General features: G+C 39.3%; 1 protein-coding gene across 3 annotated transcripts in view; it reads right to left on the minus strand.

The window, feature by feature from the left end:
- ABCA1 (ATP binding cassette subfamily A member 1) overlaps nt 1–20,941 on the minus strand; it is a 157,032-nt gene that overhangs the window by 8,433 nt on the left and 127,658 nt on the right. For 2 of the 3 annotated variants that reach the window (XR_008713840.1, XR_008713839.1), the window contains exon 40: nt 19,659–20,382. Coding sequence is in view for 1 of the 3 variants with exons in the window: in XM_055579203.1 (XP_055435178.1) it covers nt 20,242–20,382 (141 nt within the window). In the remaining 2 variants the exon portion in view is untranslated. Of the gene's footprint in view, nt 1–17,238; nt 20,383–20,941 lie in introns of those variants that run through there. The other variant, XM_055579203.1, reaches the window with a different exon arrangement.

Here is a 20,941-nt window from a genome sequence, read left to right on the forward strand (position 1 = left end):
TCTCATCCTCTGTTGTCCCCTTCTCCTCCTGCCCTCAATCTTTCCCAGCATCAGGGTCTTTTCAAATGAGTCAGCTCTCCACATCAGGTGGCCAAAGTATTGGAGTTTCAGCTTCAACATCAGTCCCTCCAATGAACACCCAGGAGTGATCTCCTTTAGGAGGGACTGGTTGGATCTCCTTGCAGTCCAAGGGACTCTCAAGAGTCTTCTCCAACACCGCAGTTCAAAAGCATCAATTCTTCAGCGCTCAGCTTTTTTTATAGCCCAACTCTAATCGAACAGAAACAAAAATTCTAACAGATGCCTGTTATAAGAACAGTGTTATACACCCATTATGCATGGTCATATAAAGTTCCTAGTGACTACACTGATATTTTGTAGAAGATAAGCAGAAGCAATAATTGCCATGCTCCATGAAGCAATATAGGATCTACACTTTCAGGTATTAACTAGAGCTCAGTCTGAACTGGTATAAGATCACTAAATGCCAGTGATGACTTTCTACCTAAAGTCTTAAATAATAAACTGTTAGGTGATCCTGTTTACCTGTCAGCTACTCACAATTACTGTTTACTCACTGAAACAATACTTATAAACATATGGAAACACTTAATGGGGAGAAATAACAGTTATGGTACATACGTCCCTTGATATTTCAAGGGATTGGTTTCAGGACCCTGGAAGATACCCAAATCTACAGTGATCAAGTCCTCTATAAAAGAGTATACTATTTGCATACAGTCTATGTACATCCTCCTTAGATTTCATCATCTCTAGATTACTGGCAATACCTACTAAAATACAAATGCTATGGAATTAGTTGTACATAAAATGTAAATGCCAGGTAAATAGTTGCCTGTGGGCAGCATATTCATGTTTCCTTTTTTGAACTTTCTGGAATTATTTTTAAATGTTTTTGATCCGCAGGTAGAGAACCTGGTAAAGTGGAACACGCCAATGCATACCAACTGTCTACTCCAACACTGGATTACTGGGGAGTATTAAAATGAATGACCCATCTCTAAATGACTTCGTTACCTTTGGCTCTTAGCCTCTCTGAGTTTGTTGGTCGCTATTTTTGTTTTAATCTGTAAAATGGAAATATCAGCTTCACAAAGTGAAATGAAAGAGAACAAGAAAGAAGAAACTAAGTACAAGTCATTAATACACATGACAGCTCCTACATGAATTTGATGTACTCTTATCTGTGAAATAGGTATCACTGATGTTCTCTGAAATAGAAGAATAAGATATATGGTTTGAAAATAATGTTTAAAAAAGAATGTTTATTAGAAATTCTTAAAATAAGAAGGGCAGCTAAATAGAAATGATGAAAGAATTAACCATCCAAATTAGGGCCTAGCTCTCATTGAAGAGGTAATCACAAATGAAACTAGTCACATGAACCTACTAACAGACCTCATTCCACACCAACAGGCTCAGGACCCTTATTCAATGAGAAATACCATGAGATAGAATTTATATTGAGGCAGCCTGTAAAGTTATGACTTTTCCCTAACTATTTTCCATGTTTATTTGTGGTAAGTGTGAACTTCCAATGATTCCAAAAACTTGGGTAAATTGGGAACTATATTTTTTAATGTCCAGTGTCTATATAAGAATAAAATTATCTCAAATATAAAGACTACTTCAACTAATGCCATTAAGTTATCTTCAGAAGACAGCACACTGATTTTGAGGGAATTTTAATCTAAGTAGTGCTGCTTTGCTATAAACAATGTCTCTGCCAACCTTCACAAGAGATAGAAGGAACCCTCGGCAATATCCTGAAGGACATAACAAGGGGCAAAAGAGACAACGGGTCCCATGGGTTTGGATACATCCTATTGGCCCCTTGCATTATTAATACTCTGGTCCGCCATAAAATGTTGAGAATAATAAAGCATAACAAATTATAAAGATGCTGTAAAAACAATCCATGATGGTCAAGTAAAGATAAAACATTAACAAGTTAACTGATTACTCAAGTGATTTAAAATAAATGTAAACAACTAGGGTTTAAAATCTGGCCTTAAACCCTGGATGTGCTACTTAGCAGCAGTCAAAATGAGAAAATTACTGCTCTTTCAGAAATTCACTTTCTCACTTGGAGATAAAGCTTAACTCACAGGGTTTTGAGGATAATTAAAACCTGTGAGAAACAGAGGAAACTTTCTTAGCACTTAGCAGTGTTTTCCTTCTATAACTTGCAGTCATGGATTTTACTCCTCACTATCTGGTAAGTACTATCTCCTTGGAAATTCTCTCTTCTGCTGACTAGATGCAGTTGATGATGGGGCTCTAAGGATGGAAGAGTCACAGGGTAGAGAGTACTGGGTCATTAATTCACCATGTACAGAAGAGCTACCTGCCAACTAGGAAAACCCATTTTAGATCTTAAGGATCAAGAAATTAAATCCTGTTATGTTTGAGACATACATGTTGGTGTCTATTTATTATAGCAGTTTAGCATATCCTATTTAATACATTCTTGAAAGGTTGAACGACATTCCAGATTACCAGATATAATTTGACAGTGTCAAAACTAGTCTTAAGTAAATTATGTGAGTAATTATCAATCAAAGACCGAGATAGTCGGCATTCTACCTTCCTCAGCCATAGGAAATTGGCAGTAAGGCTTAGAACTCACAGATGGGACTCTGGAAGATTCCTCATGGGGGTAATTGGCTAGGCTAAGAGAAATGACTTACACATTGTAACAGTGAGGCCATTTCCCAAGCGCTGAAATGATCCAGTCAGAAAACCCTACAGTGAGGACCACTGTTTGACAGCCCCTTTCCTCCAGGTACTCAAAGAGCTCTCAGCTTTCTTTTTGTCACTGTCCAAAATGTGAACTGACTGGCAATCAAGGATCACAAACATAAAAATATTACAGGAAAAACCCAGTATCTAGAGAAAAGAAATCAATGAGAAAATATAATAAAACTTGAAAGAAAAAGAAATACTGCAGGAAGAAGGCCTTAAAGCAATGACTAAAATAAATGCCTGTAATTAATGTCCAAGATACAGAAATATTTAAGCCATGAAAAAAATATTTTAAAAAAGAGAAAAATATTCTTGGGAATATCAAGAAAGACATTTAGAATTCAATAGACAGAAGATAAAATTTCAGTACTTAAAAAAGTAGAGATACAGTAGAAAAAGAAAAATGAGAAGATTAAGTGGAGGCAGAATGTTTCAATCAGAAGTTCCAGAGACTGGCAAGAGAAGGAAAAAACTCCAAGAAACACAAACATTTTGGGGACCTGTAGAGTGCCCAGATTAAGAGGGTACCCTGAGTGAAGGACAGTGGATCAGATCATAGGTTTAAACAACTAGAAAATGATTTCTCATGGAAAAAACAAGTACAGGGACAGGCAATACAGGGCTCCTAGTATGGTGTTCCATGATGTCAGAACCTAGGCTGCTTCATCATTCTGCCATCTTCAGCATATGGTTTCCCCTCATACTCCAAGAACTCAAGACATTACATCCAATTTCAGCAAGCAGAAATAAAGAGATGAAAAGGGCAACAACCAACACTGCTTTAAGATCAGTACAGTAGGTCATAAATGCATTAACATATCCCACTGGCCAGGACTTAGTCACATGGCTGCACTAAGCTGCATAAGTTCTGTTGCTAACTTTCAAAAAAGGTGGGTGTAAGAAGAATTGCCATTGAAAATAGGTACCAGTCTATGCTACCTCCTTTCAGCACTTTATATACTACTTGTTTTTTTCTCATATCCTACTTGTTTTTCCTCATCATATTTACTAATACCTTCCCTGGTTCACCTGGTAAAGAATCCACCTGCAATGTGGGAGACCTGTGTTTGATCACTGGGTTGGGAAGATCTCCTGGAGAGGGAACGGCTACCCACTCCAGTATTCCGGCCTGGAGATTTTTATGGACTGTATAGCCCATGGGGCCGCAAATAGTTGGACAGGACTGGGCCACTTTCACTTTCAACATATATTTCCTTCATTTGTTCACGTGTTTCCTCTAACCTGAGGAAACCAAGAGGACACCAACTTTGTCTTTTGTTCAACTTTGCACCCCAGTTTTTTGAAAAGTGCATGAAGAATAAAAGAATTTAAGTATACCGGTTGAATGAGAGAATTGAGACTTCTAGAGGGAAAAAGTCTAAGAAATTAAAGATCCAGTCCAGGTACAGATGACACTTTTTATCTTGTTTGATTAGATATGGATGCCTATCAACTAGAAAACTGACCCATCATCTTTGGGATTACTAATTTTAAAAGCCTCCCTTCTTCTGAACACAAGATTCAAAAGTCTTTGCAAATGTACAATCAATGCAACCACAGACTATAGCCCTGCAGTAATTCCTTAGCCTTAATAGTATAAGTAATATCACTTCAGTGTGTGCATAAATGTAATTATTGTGTAACTGGATTTAGTTATGTATTATGTGTCTAGTTATGTGTGAAACAAGGTAATGTAATAATAAAAGTATAAACATCAATACAGTATAAAAGTAATTATTCTTAATGTGATTAATCAGATGAGGGAAAGGAAGTATATTTGGGTGGAGTGGTATGTAACAGACCTAAATCAATTTCCAGCAATAGGAAATATGTATAACTGAAAATATCAAGAAGCACCAGGAAGTGTATATAATTCATAAAAAGGGAAAAGAGCATTGAAGAAACAGCTGAAAATTATGAAAGGGGTTACCCTGCAGACCAATAACAGGAATAAGGACAGCATCACAGGTCTGTTCCTTTTTTTTTTTTTTTTTTTTTTTTTGGCTCCTGTTTTCAAAGCTTACAAACTACTTGATTTCAAAATATGAATGTATAAATTTAAATTTTCATTATCTAGTTCGGTGCCCCCATTCCTCTGAGTAACTGAGAAATCCTCTCTGTAATTAGTGCTGAATAAAGTTAGACTGGAGGTGGTGATATGGAGAGAGAATGCACTGAATGAAGAGTGAAGGCTCATTGATCTTTATCCACACATAAATCACCAGAGTAAAAATTAACCCTGGTTCGATGCATGATACAGGATGCTCGGGGCTGGTGCACTGGGATGACCCAGAGGGATGGTATGGGGAGGGAGGTGGGAGGGGGATTCAGGATGGGGAACACGTGTACACCTGTGGCGGATTCATGTTGATGTGTGGCAAAACCAATACAATATTGTAAAGTAAAAAAAAAAAATTAACCCTGGCAAACACGACCCATATTTTAAATGCAAAGTATAAAGAATGCTCAAACTACCTCACAATTGCACTCATCTCACACACTAGCAAAGTAATGGTCAAAATTCTCCAAGCCAGGCTTCAACAGTACATGAACCATGAACTTCCAGATGTTCAAGCTGGACTTAGAAAAGGCAGAGGAACCAGAGATCAAATTGCCAACATCCACTGGATCTTTGAAAAAGCAAGAGAGTTCCAGAAAAACATCTGCTTTATTGCCTATGCCAAAGCCTTTGACTGTGAGTATCACAACAAACTACAGAAAATTATTCAAGAGATGGGAATACCAGACCACCTGACCTGCCTCCTGAGAAATCTGTATACAGGTCAAGAAGCAACAGTTAGAACTGGACATGGAACAACAGACTGGTTCCAAATCGGGAAAGAGTACATCAAGGCTATATATTGTCACTCTGCTATTTAACTTATATGCAGAGTACATCATGAGAAATGCTGGACTGGAAGAAGCACAAGCTGGAATCAAGATTGCCAGGAGAAATATCAATAACCTCAGATATGCAGATGACACCACCCTTCTGGCAGAAAGTGAAGAAGAACTAGAGCCTCTTGATGAAAGTGAAAGAAGAGAGTGAAAAGACTGGCTTAAAACTCATTATTCAGAAAACTAAGATCATGGCATCTGGTCCCATCACTTCATGGGAAATAGATGGGGTAACAGTGGAAACAGTGACAGACTTTATTTTGGGGTGGGGGGGGGCTCCAAAATCACTGCAGATGGTGACTGCAGCCATGAAATCAAAAGACATTTGCCCCTTGGAAGGAAAGTTATGACCAACCTAGATAGCATATTAAAAAGCAGAGACATGACTTTGCCAACAAAGGTCCATCTAGTTAAGGCTATGGTTTTTCCAGTAGTCATGTATGGATGTGAGTTGGTCTATAAAGAAAGCTGAGTGACAAAGAATTGATACTTTTGAAGTGTGGTGTTGGAGAAGAGTCTTGAAAGCCCCTTGGACAGCAAGATTGAACTAGTCCATCCTAAAGGAAATCAGTCCTGAATATTCACTGGAAGGACTGATGCAGAAGCTGAAACTCCAATACTTTGGGCACCTGATGCAAAGAACTGATTCATTTGAAAAGATCCTGATGATGGGAAAGATTGAAGGCAGGAGGAGAAGGGGATGGCAGAGGATGAGATGGTTGGATGGCACCACCGACTCAAAGGACATGAGTTTGAGTAAACTCCGGGAGTTGGCGATGGACAGGGAGGCCTGGTGTGCCAGTGCAGGGGGTCGCAAAGAGTCCGACACGACTGAGCGATTGAACTGAACTGATGACACGCACAGGAATCCATACTGCCTTCCCAGTCATCTTACACACTTGCATTTTACACGAATTTTTACTAATTGTACACAGGTGTGCATGGAGATGTGAAATTCAGCTAACTCTAAAGTCACACAGTTGACACTGGGGGTAAGATCCGTCGAAGGAACAAAAGGACACCAAGGGTCAAGACCGACACCAAATTCCTGGCTCTGGGCCAGAGGCAGATGCCTCCCTGACTAGGCTGACCTGCCGCCCAGTCCCCACAGGACAAGCGGACCCGCCCCGAAGCTTCATCTACCCTGATGCAGGGAGCACCTTGCCAGCCGGAGGTCACAGGAGGAGGAACATGAGGGAGCATACCAGCCGCTGCCCTCCTCAGAGCTCGAAGCCTCAACATGCTTGCCCTCTAGAGAAGCCTGACTAGGGCTCTGGTCGCTCAGACACCGGCGCCTCAGGTACGTGCCGCGGGGACACCCACAGAGATTCCTGTGGGAGGGGAGGGGCCGGGAGAGTCTTCTGACGTAAGCGCACGGGCCGCGCATGCGCTTACGGGTCAGAGGCCAGACGTCTGCGAGTTCCATTCGGCCGTGCAACGTATAGTGCAAGTCTCAACCTTGGGGTTAGGGACCCCGGGACGCCTGGGATGAGGGAGGAAAGGGTGGCGTTAGAGGAAGACCCTCTGCCAGGATCGCCTCGGACCGGCTTGCAAACTGCCATGGACAAGAAGCTTTTCTAGCCTCGGTGCCCAGCGGCCCTGAGGACACCCCTGAAGGGTAGCTGCTGCCTTCTTGCCACCCCTAGAGGTGGCTGTCGCCTCAGTGGCCTGAGACACGTTTTCATCCAGCCTCTTGACTTGTCTTTTGACAAGCCCCTCCAGACTGAAGGAAGGAGAAAAAGGTCAGCCAGACGCTGGCAACAGAACTGGCCTCCCCGTTTTAAATGAATACACAACCTCCCAGCATTTTGCAGACACAGAACTTTAAAGATGGGGCCAGGGGTATAGGAGATGGAGCATCTGCTCAGCTGCCCCTGTCTCCTGCGGTCAGTGCCCAAGTCAAGCAGGGCCAGGAACCTCACAGGACATAAGATGACAACCTCATTTAAACTTGAGAAATGTACAAAATACACAGCTTTAATTGTGGGGAATTTGACTAATGCGCGAATCTAACAGATTTTTCTCCTTTTGATGTTTAGGTGTGTAGTCTTTTCTCAAAGGATAGGGGAGGAAGGGGATTTACAAAGAGACAACCTTCTGTAAAAACTGAAGCAGAGCCATCATGGTCCCTTCACTTAAGATTCGCAATATAGTCTTTACCCTGAGTCTCTCTACTGGGGCAAAGCAAAAAAGTATCCCTCACAATGTTATTCTGAATTTGACTTTACTAAGTGTTGATCACATGCTATCTGACAGGTGACTTGGAAGTTACTGCTGCTGAAAATGAGCCCCAACTTAATATAAGGGAACTTGGAAGTACTCATGATTCTTCCTCCAGGACAGTTCTGGTTCCTGCTGTGCAACAAAAATCACCTCCAGGCAAGCACACAGACTTACCTCACAGCTGTTTAAGCTTTCCCTGGGCTCCCCCTGTTGAAAATAACAAAATTATGGGTGCCTTGTCCATATATTTGTTTTCAAATACAAATTCCTGAAAATCAACTGAAAAAGCAATAGTAACAAATAACCTACTAGCTCATTTTCTGATGTATTTTATTTATAATACCTGTTAAACTATTATACCGAGAAGTTGTTTATTTGTGTAACATTGTCTACTTTTATTTGGATAAAATGACACAGCAAACATGTCCACCAAATCAGGGAGTAGCTGCAGTTGTTTTTGGTGGGAACACCTCCTTTCATTGTAAGCTTAGGCTTACACTAGGAACTTAACTTGTAGCACTAGGGTACTAGGGCAGAGGAACTGGGCACTTGGGCACTAGGAACATAACTTGTAGCAGACACAAGCAGAATGAACTCATATTATAAATAGGACATTATACATAATTAAATCACATACATAGGCAATTGTGTGTCAAAACCAAAAATATATCCGTGAAAGGAGCCTACTGGTTTAATCTGACATATCATCCCTAGACAACATAAGCTCCAAATCATCCATAGCTTTGTTTGTACCAATACTTGTAATAGACAAATCTGATTAATCAGCTTCAGAAATTGGCACAGGATATCCGAAACAATCAGACTTATAACCACAAATGCCATATGAGTGTGTATATATACACATTATTTACACACACATAGGCATACATAGAGGATACTTTCTGGCAGGGCATTTCCTACCTAAAGTTAAGTTCACTAAGTCTCTGGATATTAAACAGAGCAAAGTTTATGTAGTAAGCATCCATCTAATACAAAAAGAATTAATTAAGGCGATGGCACCCCACTCCGGTACTCTTGCCTGGAAAATCCCATGGACAGAGGAGCCTGGTAGGCTGCAGTCCATGGGGTCGCTCAGAGTCGGACAGGACTGAGCGACTTCACTTTCACTTTTCACCTTCATGCATTGGAGAAGGAAATGGCAACCCACTCCAGTATTCTTGCCTGGAGAATCCCAGGGACAGGGGAGCCTGGTGGGCTGCTGTCTATGGGGTCGCACAGAGTCAGACATGACTGAAGCAACTTAGCAGCAGTATAATTGGATGGTTTAAATGTCCTTCATGTTACATCTGTAATTAAACATAATAATAATAATGATTAGCAAGGAGAGATAAAGCCTTCCTAAGGGATAAATGTAAAGAAATAGAGAAAAAAAATAGAATGGGAAAGACTAGAGATCTCTTCAAGAAAATTAGAGATACCAAGGGAACACTTCATGTGAAGATGGGCTCAATAAAGGACAGAAATGATACGGACCTAACAGAAAGCAGAAGATATTAAGAAGAGGTGGCAAGAATACAAAGAAGAACTATACAAAAAAGATCTTAGTGACCCATAACCATAATGGTGTGATCACTCACCTAGAGCCAGACATCCTGGAATGTGAAGTCAAGTGGGCCTTAGAAAGCATCACTACGAACAAAGCTAGTGGAGGTGATAGAATTCCAGTTGAGCTGTTTCAAATCCTAAAAGATGGTGCTGTGAAAGTGCTGCACTCAATATGCCAGCAAATTTGGAAAATTCAGCAGTGGCCACAGGACTGGAAAAAGTCAGTTTTCATTCCAATCCCAAAAAAAGGCAATGTCAAAGATTGTTCAAACTAATGCAAAATTGCACTCATCTTACTCACTAGCAAAGTAATGCTCAAAATTCTCCAAGCTAGGCTTCAACAGTATGTGAACTGAGAACTTCCTGATGTTCAAGCTGTATTTAGAAAAGGCAGAGGAACCAGAGAGCAAATTGCCAACATCCACTGGATCATAGAAAAAGCAAGAGAGTTCCAGAAATACTTCTTCTTCATTGGCATCCAGTCCCATCACTTCATGACAAATAGATGGGAAAACAATGGAAACAGTGACAGACTTTATTTTCTTGGGCTCCAAAATCACTGCAGACAGTGACTGCAGGCATGAAATTAAAAGACACTTGCTCCTTGAAAGAAAAGCTATGACAAACTTACACCACATATTAAAAAGCAGAGACATTACTTTGCCAACAAAGGTCCATCTAGTCAAAGCTATGGTTTTCCCAGTAGTCATGTATGGATGTGAGAGCTGGATCGTAAAGAAGACTGAGAGCCAAAGAATTGATGCTTTTGAACTATTGAAGGTATTGAAGAAAACTCTTGAGAGTCCCTTGCACTGCAAGGAGATCCAACCAGTCCGTCCGAAAGGAAATCAGTCCTGAAATTCATTGAAAGGACTGATGCTGAAGCTGAAGCTCCAATACTTTGGCCACCTGATGTGAAGAACTGATTTCTTAAAAAAGATCCTGATACTGGGAAAGATTGAAGGCAGGAGGAAAAGGGGATGACAGAGGATGAGATGATTGGATGGCATCACCGATTTGATGGACATGAATTTGAGTAAGCTCTGGGAGTTGGTGATGGCCAAGGAAGCCTGGCATGCTGCAATCCATGGGGTTGCAGAGTCAGACATGACTGAGCGACTGAACTGAACCAGCTGTTTCATTGACTACAGTAAAGCCTTTGTGGATCACAACAAACCATGGAAAATTCTTAAAGAGATGGGAATACCAGACCACCTTACCTGCTTCCTGAGAAATCTGCATTGGCAGGTCAACCTGCCTGCCAATGCAGAAGACATAGATTCGAATCCTAGTCCCAGAAGATCTCATAGCTAAGCCCAGTTCAGTTCAGTTCAGTCGCTCAGTTATGTCCGACTCTTTGCGACCCCATGAATCTCAGCATGCCAGGCCTCCCTGTCCATCACCAACTGCCGGAGTTCACCCAGACTCATGTCCATCGAGTCAGTGATGCCAAACTAAGCCCAGGTGCCACAACTACTGAGCCTGTGCTCCAGAGCCCAGGAGCTGCAACTACTGAGCCCACGTGCCACAACAACTGAAACCCACATGCCCCAGAGCCCGTGCTGTGCGACAAGAGAAGCCACTGCAGTGAGAAGCCCGAGCAATGCAACAAGAGAGTAGCCCCCACTCACCACAACTAGAAAAAGCCAGCACAGCAACAAAGACCCAGCACAGCCAAAAATAAATAAAATTATTTTTTAAAGAAGATAATAATGAGATGCCATTTTCACCAAGTAAAGGTATCAGTTCAGTTCAGTCACTCAGTTGTGTCCAACTCTTTGCAACCCCATGGACTGTAGCACGCCTGGCTTCCCTGTCCATCACCAACTCCCAGAGTCCACAAAGAGTGTTCAGACATACTCATACATCATACATATCATGTATGTTATATAAGCATAAACATATATTCTGTGTGTAGATAAGTATATAAACATATAAAATATATACACATATACATAAATATCGGAGAAGGCAATGGCACCCCACTCCAGTACTCTTGCCTGGAAAATGCTATGGACGGAGGAGCCTGGTAGGCTGCAGTCCATGGGGTCACTAAGAGTCGGACACGACTGAGCGACTTCACTTTCACTTTTCACTTTCATGCATTGAAGAAGGAAATGGCAACCCACTTCAGTGTTCTTGCCTGGAGAATCCCAGGGACAGGGGAGCCTAGTGGGCTGCCATGTATGGAGTTGCAGAGAGTCGGACATGACTGAAGTGACTTAGCAGCAGCAGCAGCATACATAAATATGGAAAGTGAAAGTTGCTCAGTTGTATCCCTCTTTGTGACCCCACAGACTGTAGCCTGCCAGGCTCCTCTGTCAATGGAATCCTCCAGGCAAGAATACTGGAGTGGGTAGCCATTCCCTTCTCCAGGAGATCTTCCCAACCCAGGAATTGAACCCAGGTCTCCTGCATTGCGGGTGGATTCTTTACCATCTGAGCCACCAGGGAAACCCAAAATAGAAAAGTGGTAGGATTAATCCTGGGTGGTAGGATTAGAAACTATTCCTGCTTTCTCTTTTTGTTTATCTGCATTTTCCAAAATCTATACAAGTAACGCGTTATAAGTGTTTTTAACTTTTTAAGTAATTTAAGTACAAGAACATGTATTTCAATCTTCTTTAGAATACCACACTATTTTGAAGAGCACAAATAATAAACAATATGCGGTTGGCATAAAAAGATGTTATAATTATGAGAAGAAATTCAAATAAGTGCTAAAAACGAATATCATTGCCATAGAAAATTCTCATTGTTGACTCTTTAGAATCTATTACTAAATATAACAGCAAGACCTTTATTTTCTACTTCTTATCTTTACAAAGAAATACAATAAATATTAATACAGATTTTCCCTGGGAGGTTAAGTTTCGGCTACTTTTTAATTGCTTCTGGGCATCAGTCAAATATTCAGTAAATACAATTTTTTTTTTATAATCTCGCTTTTTAAAATAAAGTAAAAGCTTTCAGTTTCTTCATTTATAAAGCCAGTTTGACTAATTCATTTACAAATTTCTCACCCAAATCTCTGACCCCTCTGAAATCTCATCACCAGCATACTTAGTGCTACCTTTTTGATATTCATTATTTTCATTGAAAGAATAGGACTTTCAGTTTTGGGTTAATGTTTCTGTCTTTCTTAGTGGTAGTAATGCCACAGTCTTTAGCATCTATTTCTGGTTTATTTCTGCAGTTCATGTTTCCAGTGGAACAAGAGTGCAGACAGCCATGCAGCTGGGAGTCATCAGTCTCATGAGGACCCCAGAGCGGTGGCAGCTGGTAAGCTGTTTCACTAGGCACAAGTTATTCTTACAACAAATCAGATTTAGTCAATGACTTTATATGCCTTCTTATGAATTTCTTTTTCAGTTCGAGAAAGTGTCAATTACCTAGTGTCTCAGCAGAATATGCTTCTGATTCCTATGTCATACTCACCACTGAAATAGTTTTCCACTGATATAAGAAGCATTCGTTAACTGTCATGTGTCTGCTAATCTGCTTCAATTCTTCAAAGAGATTCTAACTTTTGTCTGAAGAAAGTAGTAAGTTAATTTGCTATGCCTCTACATTTTTAAAGCCAGCTCTGTCCTTTGTCACTACCACCTCAGGATAGTTCTGTTCATTTTCCCCGAAGCATTTCAGTATCTATTATATATTAGAAATATGTAGTTGCCATTACTTCTTGATCATGATTTTCATTTGTTTCAGACTCTCTTATTTTAATAACCTTTTGTTCTATAGGATTTTCTTATATTCATATGATGATTTTACATTTCTGTGCCTGACAGTGTTTTTAAATTATATACAATGGCTATGGGTTTTTTTAATCATATCTGTGATATCTGAGCTTTTTAACAAGATTTTTGCCCAGTAAAATTTATTTTATGATATCAAATGGGATCCAGAAGAATATTACATCAAATACACTTCTTTATCTTGGGAAAGTACAATATCACCTGTTTTAATTATGGTTTTCACATTATTTGTCACTTTCACTTGGAAAATAATTTTTTAAAAACTTCAGAAGACTTGTTTTATATCCTGAAATGCATTCATTTACAGTTTTATTAATTTTTGTTCATTTTGGATCATCGTTTAATGAAGATCTGTGGGACATCTCTTTGTTTTAAAGAAATCTTTATGTTTATGGGCTTCCCTGATAGCTCAGTTGGTAAAGAATCTGCCTGCAATGCAGGAGACCTGGGCTTGATCCCTGGGTTGGGAAGATCCCGTGGAGAAGGGAAAGGCTACCCATTCCAGTATTCTGACCTGGAGAATTCTATGGACTGTATAGTCCATGGGGTCGCAAAGAGTCGAACATGACTGAGCAACTTTCACTTTCATGTTTATGGAAATGCTTGCTCTAATAAGAGCCTACATATCTGTTTTGTTTTTTCTTAATTTGCATTTTATGTTGATATTATCAACTCTGGAGCTTTTATTGTATTGCTATAGGATGGTGATGGGCTTCCCAGGTGGCACTAGTGGTAAAGAATCTGCCTGCCAATGCAGGAGACATAAGAGATGTGACTTTACATGCATTCACCCATAGGATGGTAACACAGTGATAATTTACTAACTTTATTGTAAATGTTAAGTTACATCAAGAAAATAGCAGATAGTAATCCCAGAAGGAGGGTTTCTTTAGTACTGCCACAGACATGCTAGTTTTCCTTGAAACACCTTTAATTTCCATTTTAGTTGTGTACCTCTGTCTGCTAAAACTTGGTTTGGTAAATCCAAGCTCTTTTGATAGTCTGTATTTATAGCTATATTATTTTAAATTTCTAAAACAGATTGTAAATGTAAAATAGTATATAATGAATTAGCTAAGGGAAATTTGGAAAACAAGATACAGTGTGTTAGGCTCCTGATAGAAGAAATGTCTAAAGGATTAAAAAAAGAAATGTCTAAAGGATTAAAACAAGAAATGTCTAAAGGAAAGGTGAGATGGTGTTCAGGTGCTATCTATACTATAAGCAGACAAGAAAAGAATCCAAAGAGTTTTGTAATCCAACTATTGTCATGTTTTCTGTTTCCCTTCAAAGAAAAACCTCCTTTAGAGTTGTGTATGCTCACCATCAGGCTTCCCTGGTGACTCATATGGTAAAGAATCTGCCTGCAATACAGGAGACTGGGGTTCAATCCCTGGATCGGGAAGATCCCCTGGAGAAGGGAATGGCTACCCACTCTAGTGTTCTTGCCTGGAGAATTCCATGGACAGAGGGATCTGGCAGGCTACAGTCCATAGAGTTGCAAAGAGCTATGACTGAGCAACCCACACTTCACTTCATACTCACCATCTTCCCATCCTTACCCCGTATTCTTTCTTGAACCAAATCCAATTAGGTCTGTATCTTTGTCAGTCTGCTGAAATGATTCTTCTGAAGATCACCAAAGACCTCTTTCTTGCCAAATTCAGTTGCCCTTACCTTGCTCATCTTCTCAGCAGTAGTGGACACAGTTGACCACTTCTGCCTTCTTGAAAGTATTTGATTCTGAGCTTCAATACATGGTATCTTCTGCAATGCTGGAGACCTGGGTTCGATCCCTGGGTTGGGAAGATCCCCTGGAGAAAGGAAAGGCTACCCAGTCCAGTATTCTGGCCTAGAGAATTCCATGGACTGTATAGTCCATGGGGTCGCAAAGAGTTGGACACAACTGAACAACTCTCACTTCTTCACATCTTTCTCTCAGATTTTCCTCCTCTTCACTGGCCAGTCCCTCTGTTCTCTTTGCTGGCTTGTCTTCTAAATGTGGGTAGCATCTCAGACCTCAAGCATGTCCTCTTCCTTCTCTCCAGGTAAGCTCCTTCACTCCCAAGGCTTAATCATATATATGATTGACACATTTTTATCTTTTTTCCCATATTTGCCTCTGAGCTCCAGACTGAAATACCAACTGCCTAGTTTGACAAACTAGAAATCACTTTGATATCTCTCTTTCCCTGATCTCCTTCATGCAGCCTGTCAGCAGGTCTTGTTGGCTGTATCTCTAAATAGATCCTCAGTGTTACCATCCCTCCCTCTGTCGCTATCATCCTGGTCCAAACCACCATCATCTCCTACTGAGCACTGCCCCCATCCCCCTACTGTCTTTTCTTCCCATATAACCAACAAAGTTCTTTCTGAAACAAAGATTGGATCAAACCACTACCTTGTTTAAAACTCGCCAGTGGCTCCTCATTGCACTCATAATAAAATCCAAGTACCTTAAAGACCTGGACGATGAGGCCCCACAAGTTCTGGGTCCTACCATCTCTGATTCCATCCCCTATAACTCGGGACACTAGAATTCTCTCCAACTCAGCAAGTTCTTTCCCACCTGTGGTTTTTGCACAGAGTGTTCTTTCTTCTGGGAGCATTCTTCCTCAGTTAACATTCTTCCTCAGTTCAGTTCAGTTGCTCAGTTGTGTCTGACTCTCTGTGACCCCATGGACTGCAGCACACCAGGCTTCTCTGTCCATCACCATTTCTTGGAGTTTTCTCAAACTCATGTCCATTGAGTCAGTGATGCCATCCAACCATCTCATCCTACATTCTTCCTACACACCTTCCAATGTTGGCTCCTGTTTGTTTTGTTTACATTTGAACTTAAATGTCACTCCGCAGAAGCCTGACTCCTGTCACCACGCGATATTTTCTACTTAGCACTTAGTGCTATTACATTTATTTGCCCACACATCCATTGTGACTATAACTTCTTCAATGAAATTCAAGTCCATTAGAGCAGGAATTCTGTCTTCTTCAACACCGTATCCCCAGAACTGTAAGAGTATCTGGTGCATGATAATGTTCAGTAAATATTCGTTATGTTATTGCAGAATGAGACTGAAGTGATTTTACAAGGACAATTTTAACTGGATGCCTAACTTCACCAAAAGAATCCTCTGCTAACTACTAGCGGTGTCATTCTGGACAAGTTCCTTATTCTCTGAGCCACAGTCTACTCCTATGTCAAACGGTACTACTTACCTCATAGGCCAGGTTCTGAGGATTAAATGAAATATCTGACAACACAGTAAAACACTTGAAAAGGGTAGCTAATCATCTCAAGGTTTTTCGTATTCAATGTGCACATTAGCATTCCAGTTTCCAGAGCTTTTTTGAATCTGTAAATGTTTATATACAAAGAGGGTACACCCACGACAGTCCTTGTACTTTTGGTTGAATAAACAAAAGCTCCGTTTTGCTGCCTTTGTGCTTCCTCAGTATCAAGGAAGCAATGAAATTTTTATTAAATGGCTTAGCTACAGAGTAATTGTGGAGATCTCTGCAGCTTCATGATCATTAAGCAGAGTAAGTTTACCTAAAGCCTCTTAAACTGAATCATGAAAGTTCCAAACACCCTCTATTTTCAAGGAGTCCCCTTGATTCTCTTGTGATTAACAGGACATTTAGTCTTTTCTAAATTTCTGCTTTTGATCCAAGTATCCTCCCTTCTCCAAGCAGACACTTCTTACTTCTGTAATGACTTTATAAGCTTTAACAGTAGGTGGTGCTATGAATGCACGAAAATAAATTAGTATAGACCACAATAGAACCATCACAGGTTTATTTCGTGACTTATAACAACATAGAAATATGCCTTTTTTTTAATACTTTCTATAAAGTTATTGACAATACAAAAATTTTTTTTCTTTTTTTCTTTTAATGAAAATGATTTAACTTAGAAATCTATTGTGAAACTTTTGTCTAGTTTTGCAGTTCTCAGATATTCCAGTGCAAAAATAGATCCCATTACAGACAGCATAAAGTGCTTGGAATGAAGGGTCAATGATAAAGAAAAAGCACAAAAACATGGTTTAATCCTAGGGTATAAGAAGGGAGAACAGAATTCTTAAAACTTATGGAAGTATAAACATTCTATAAAAAGGGATGCAACAATTCTGAAGAGAATTAGAACAATATTTCTATAATACTATATTACTAGTAAATGGTAACAAGAGTAGAAATTAATATCTCAATGTCAAAGTGGTTCAATATAATATGACACATGGCTCTTTGGAAAAAAAAATTTACCTGATATATACAACCACAAGAAGAAAACAGACAAATCCCTTTAGTCAATGATTACTATACAGTGAATGCTGTGCAACATTTAATAGTCACAATGCATATGCCTTCAGTACAGATACTGAAATACAGTAGTTTGAGGTTTGGTTATTGGTTTTTTAACAATGACCTATGCTGGGTATCTGTATATAGAGGGCTTTGTTATTGTTTTCTTTTGTATTTTTTCATATTCACAGTTAATAAGGCTTCAGGTGTCCAAAAGAAGCAAAAGCAGAAATCTCTGAACACTTACAAAAAAATTTTTTTTGTTAAACTCACATGGTTACATTTCCACAGGGATGATATAGAAATTTTACTTGACTGAGCAGAGAGTTGGTAAAAATCTCTACTATAATTAGGCTTACCCAGAAAAATTTTAAAGACTGCAATTTGGATATCTAATAACAGTACTAATGAAGTAGATGAGTAGCTGCAGATTGTTTCTAGCTTAAGATAGCCTTTAAATCCATATTGAAGTGTTGCATTTTTCAAAGTAGTTCACAGTATCTTTTGATTTTTTTTTTTAATATGGCCTTGAAGTAGAATTATCGAAAAAAAGGAGCTGTTCATGGTTTTAATACAATACAGATTTAGGACATGATTCTGCTGAAATGGGGAATCTAGCAGAAGCTTGATTTTGGAAAATACTAAACAAGGAGAAACAATCATTCTATGAATTTTATATCATTAAAGAGCATAAAATATGAGGTTAGGCCAATAATTATTGGGAAAATGTCTTTATTACTTGTTTATCATTTTAGAAAATATTGTCAATACTCTCTAACGGTCATTTTCTTTTCTCCAAGCAACAAGTCGCATGATAACATGCAGTAAATTTTAAAAGAAAAAAATGTATACTTGGAATAGATCTGAAATCTTGTACTTTAGAATTAATACCTAATTTTTTAAAAGGAAAAGACATTAGTAATGATATTAAAAGATCACTTTAACTTCAAACAGTATTTCTTTCATAATTTTGTTGTCTCAAGACAGATAACATTATTTTTAACAAGTATTTACTGACTATAAACAATTAAACTGACTTGGAAAAGTCTGAAATAATTTTCATGTGGGGGGGCATTTGCTTTTTTTTTCCCCGGGATAGTGACTGAAGAGATAAAAAATTGAGATTGTCAGAATGGGGTATGTGAGATTTTCAAAGCCAATATTCAAAGGTACTAAATGCCATAAGCACAAGTTTTATGTTATTCAACAAGTTTTGAAGCTAATATTGTGACCCTATGACATAAACTTTCTTGCCTTTTACACTGTTGTTATTTTCAAAAAGTGGGCTGCCCAATATTCTTTCAGTGGGTTCCCATAACCACAACAAAACCTGTATTTGTAAACCAGTTATCTGATGAACATGGCACAGGAAATCTACTGAAACTTAATTTCTCCCCACGCCATCCATCCATACTCACTCAGTTATAACATACACTCAAAGAATACTTGACTAATGAGCTTATACTAAAAGTATGCTTAATGATCTTAAAGATGCTTAAATATAATGTTGTCATGACATCTTGGCCATCATACTGTTTTCAAGTCACTAGGCATTAGTCAGATAATCCATCTGCAAACATACGTGAAAAATTAAAGCTAGTGAGGCAGTGTGGCCATACTCCTCTGTGCCACAGGGTTCTACAAAGAGGCCACTCTAAATTTTCAGAAGTCACTATTAGAACTTACAATTCCAAATAAGGTTAAAAGTACAAAGATTGTTCTCAAAATACAACTCCATCTTTTCATATTCTAGATTAATTCAAAAAGCCAGAAATAATACTATGCTTGTGTCAAAGGACAAGATCTTGAGATGCACTGTACCGTGTTAGTAGACAAGCAAGACAAATGGACACAGACTTCCCTTGATTCCAAATACATCATCTCTTTCATCACATGCCATGGCCTCCCCAGCTTGCAGCCCCAACAATGTGGTTGCTGATTCTTTGCTTCTCACCTGGATCTAAGTATACTTAGAGTCCCAGAAAGATAATCTTAGAGACTCATGGTTCCAAGCAAGGGACAACAATGAAACCAAGTTTTGCTTTTGCATGCCATCATGCAGTTTGCATGCCACCATCACCAGAGCAGCTCAAAGAGGGAATCAAAGCAGGACTTTCCCCACACATGGCACCATTTCATCACCTGGTATTTGATGATGTCAACAGACTGAGTAGCGCAGCTTTCACAAAAGTGTGCAAGGCATACCATGGTGCTTCAGGCCTTCTGAGAAACTTGGCACTAGTAATTCTGGCATACTCATTGCCAGCAGCGGCTATGTCACCGGGAAGCCAGTCTCTTGGCATGGCATGGCGTAATGAATGAGCATATGCATGCCTTTGATTTTGAAAAATAATCACTGGCCATGATTACTTGATGAATTATTGTTGCAACCCCAGTAAGAATATAAAGGAACAAAAAAAGTATGTCAAACTCATATGTCCACTGGGTTCCATACTAGAGTTTCACATGAGTATAAGGTAATAAACTAAATTCAAGTCTTTTTCACTCGAGAGCCATATGAGACATAGGCTACAAAGGCACTGCCCTTGTAATGGAATTTTGTTTTCATTGCATTGAATTGCATTGCATTGAATAGTATCAGTACAGTATCCAGTTTACTTCTTCCCACAAAATCTTCTAGCTCTTTCCTCTGGAACACTTCACATGGTACAAAGGAAGGTCTAGTTCCTCCTTTCTTCCAGCCAGCCTATATGGACAAGATTCTTCATACATAACTTTCTTTCACTTTCTCATCCTGCAGGAAAGATGTGAGGACTGCAACGTCCACTACTGTCTGGTTTTTGTGTAATGACAGGTCCTTTAAGTGGTCATCGTCACTTTGGTCCTTGGCGAAGTTTACAAATACCTGTCAAAATAAAGACAGACCATTATAAACACCTCTAACTTGCGCTCTCTTTATTCAAGTTGCACTTTTCCCCATGTGGAAATTAGGTCATATAGAAGAATCTGAGATTGAATAAATAGATTAACTAGAAAACTTTGTGTAGGAGGGAGAAAGGAATGATTGAAAAAGCATTAATCATTAAAAAAGTAAAAAAGTGCCCTTATATATTGCCCCTCCAAATCAACCAACTGCTCAATCATCTATTTACTTTGACTCATACAGACTTGATTAAACAGAAGGGGGATGAAAACTAACATTTGCTGAATATCTACTAAGGGCCAGGATCTCTTTTGTACCTGATGTCATTTAATTTAAATGGGATGCTGTACTTGGCCTAATACCTGCCCATGGTAGATACTCAATAAATTGAAGTTTTTATGATCAGTATGACAATTAATTCTCATAATAACCCTATGAAATCAGTAGCATCATCTCCCTTTTCAGATTCAGGGAGGTTAGGTAAAAAGCATAACTAACAGTAGACAATCAGGAGTTCATGCTCAGATAATCTATACTGTTC

This window comes from Bubalus kerabau, chromosome 4, assembly GCF_029407905.1.
Source record: "Bubalus kerabau isolate K-KA32 ecotype Philippines breed swamp buffalo chromosome 4, PCC_UOA_SB_1v2, whole genome shotgun sequence".
Classification (NCBI taxonomy): domain Eukaryota; kingdom Metazoa; phylum Chordata; class Mammalia; order Artiodactyla; family Bovidae; genus Bubalus; species Bubalus kerabau.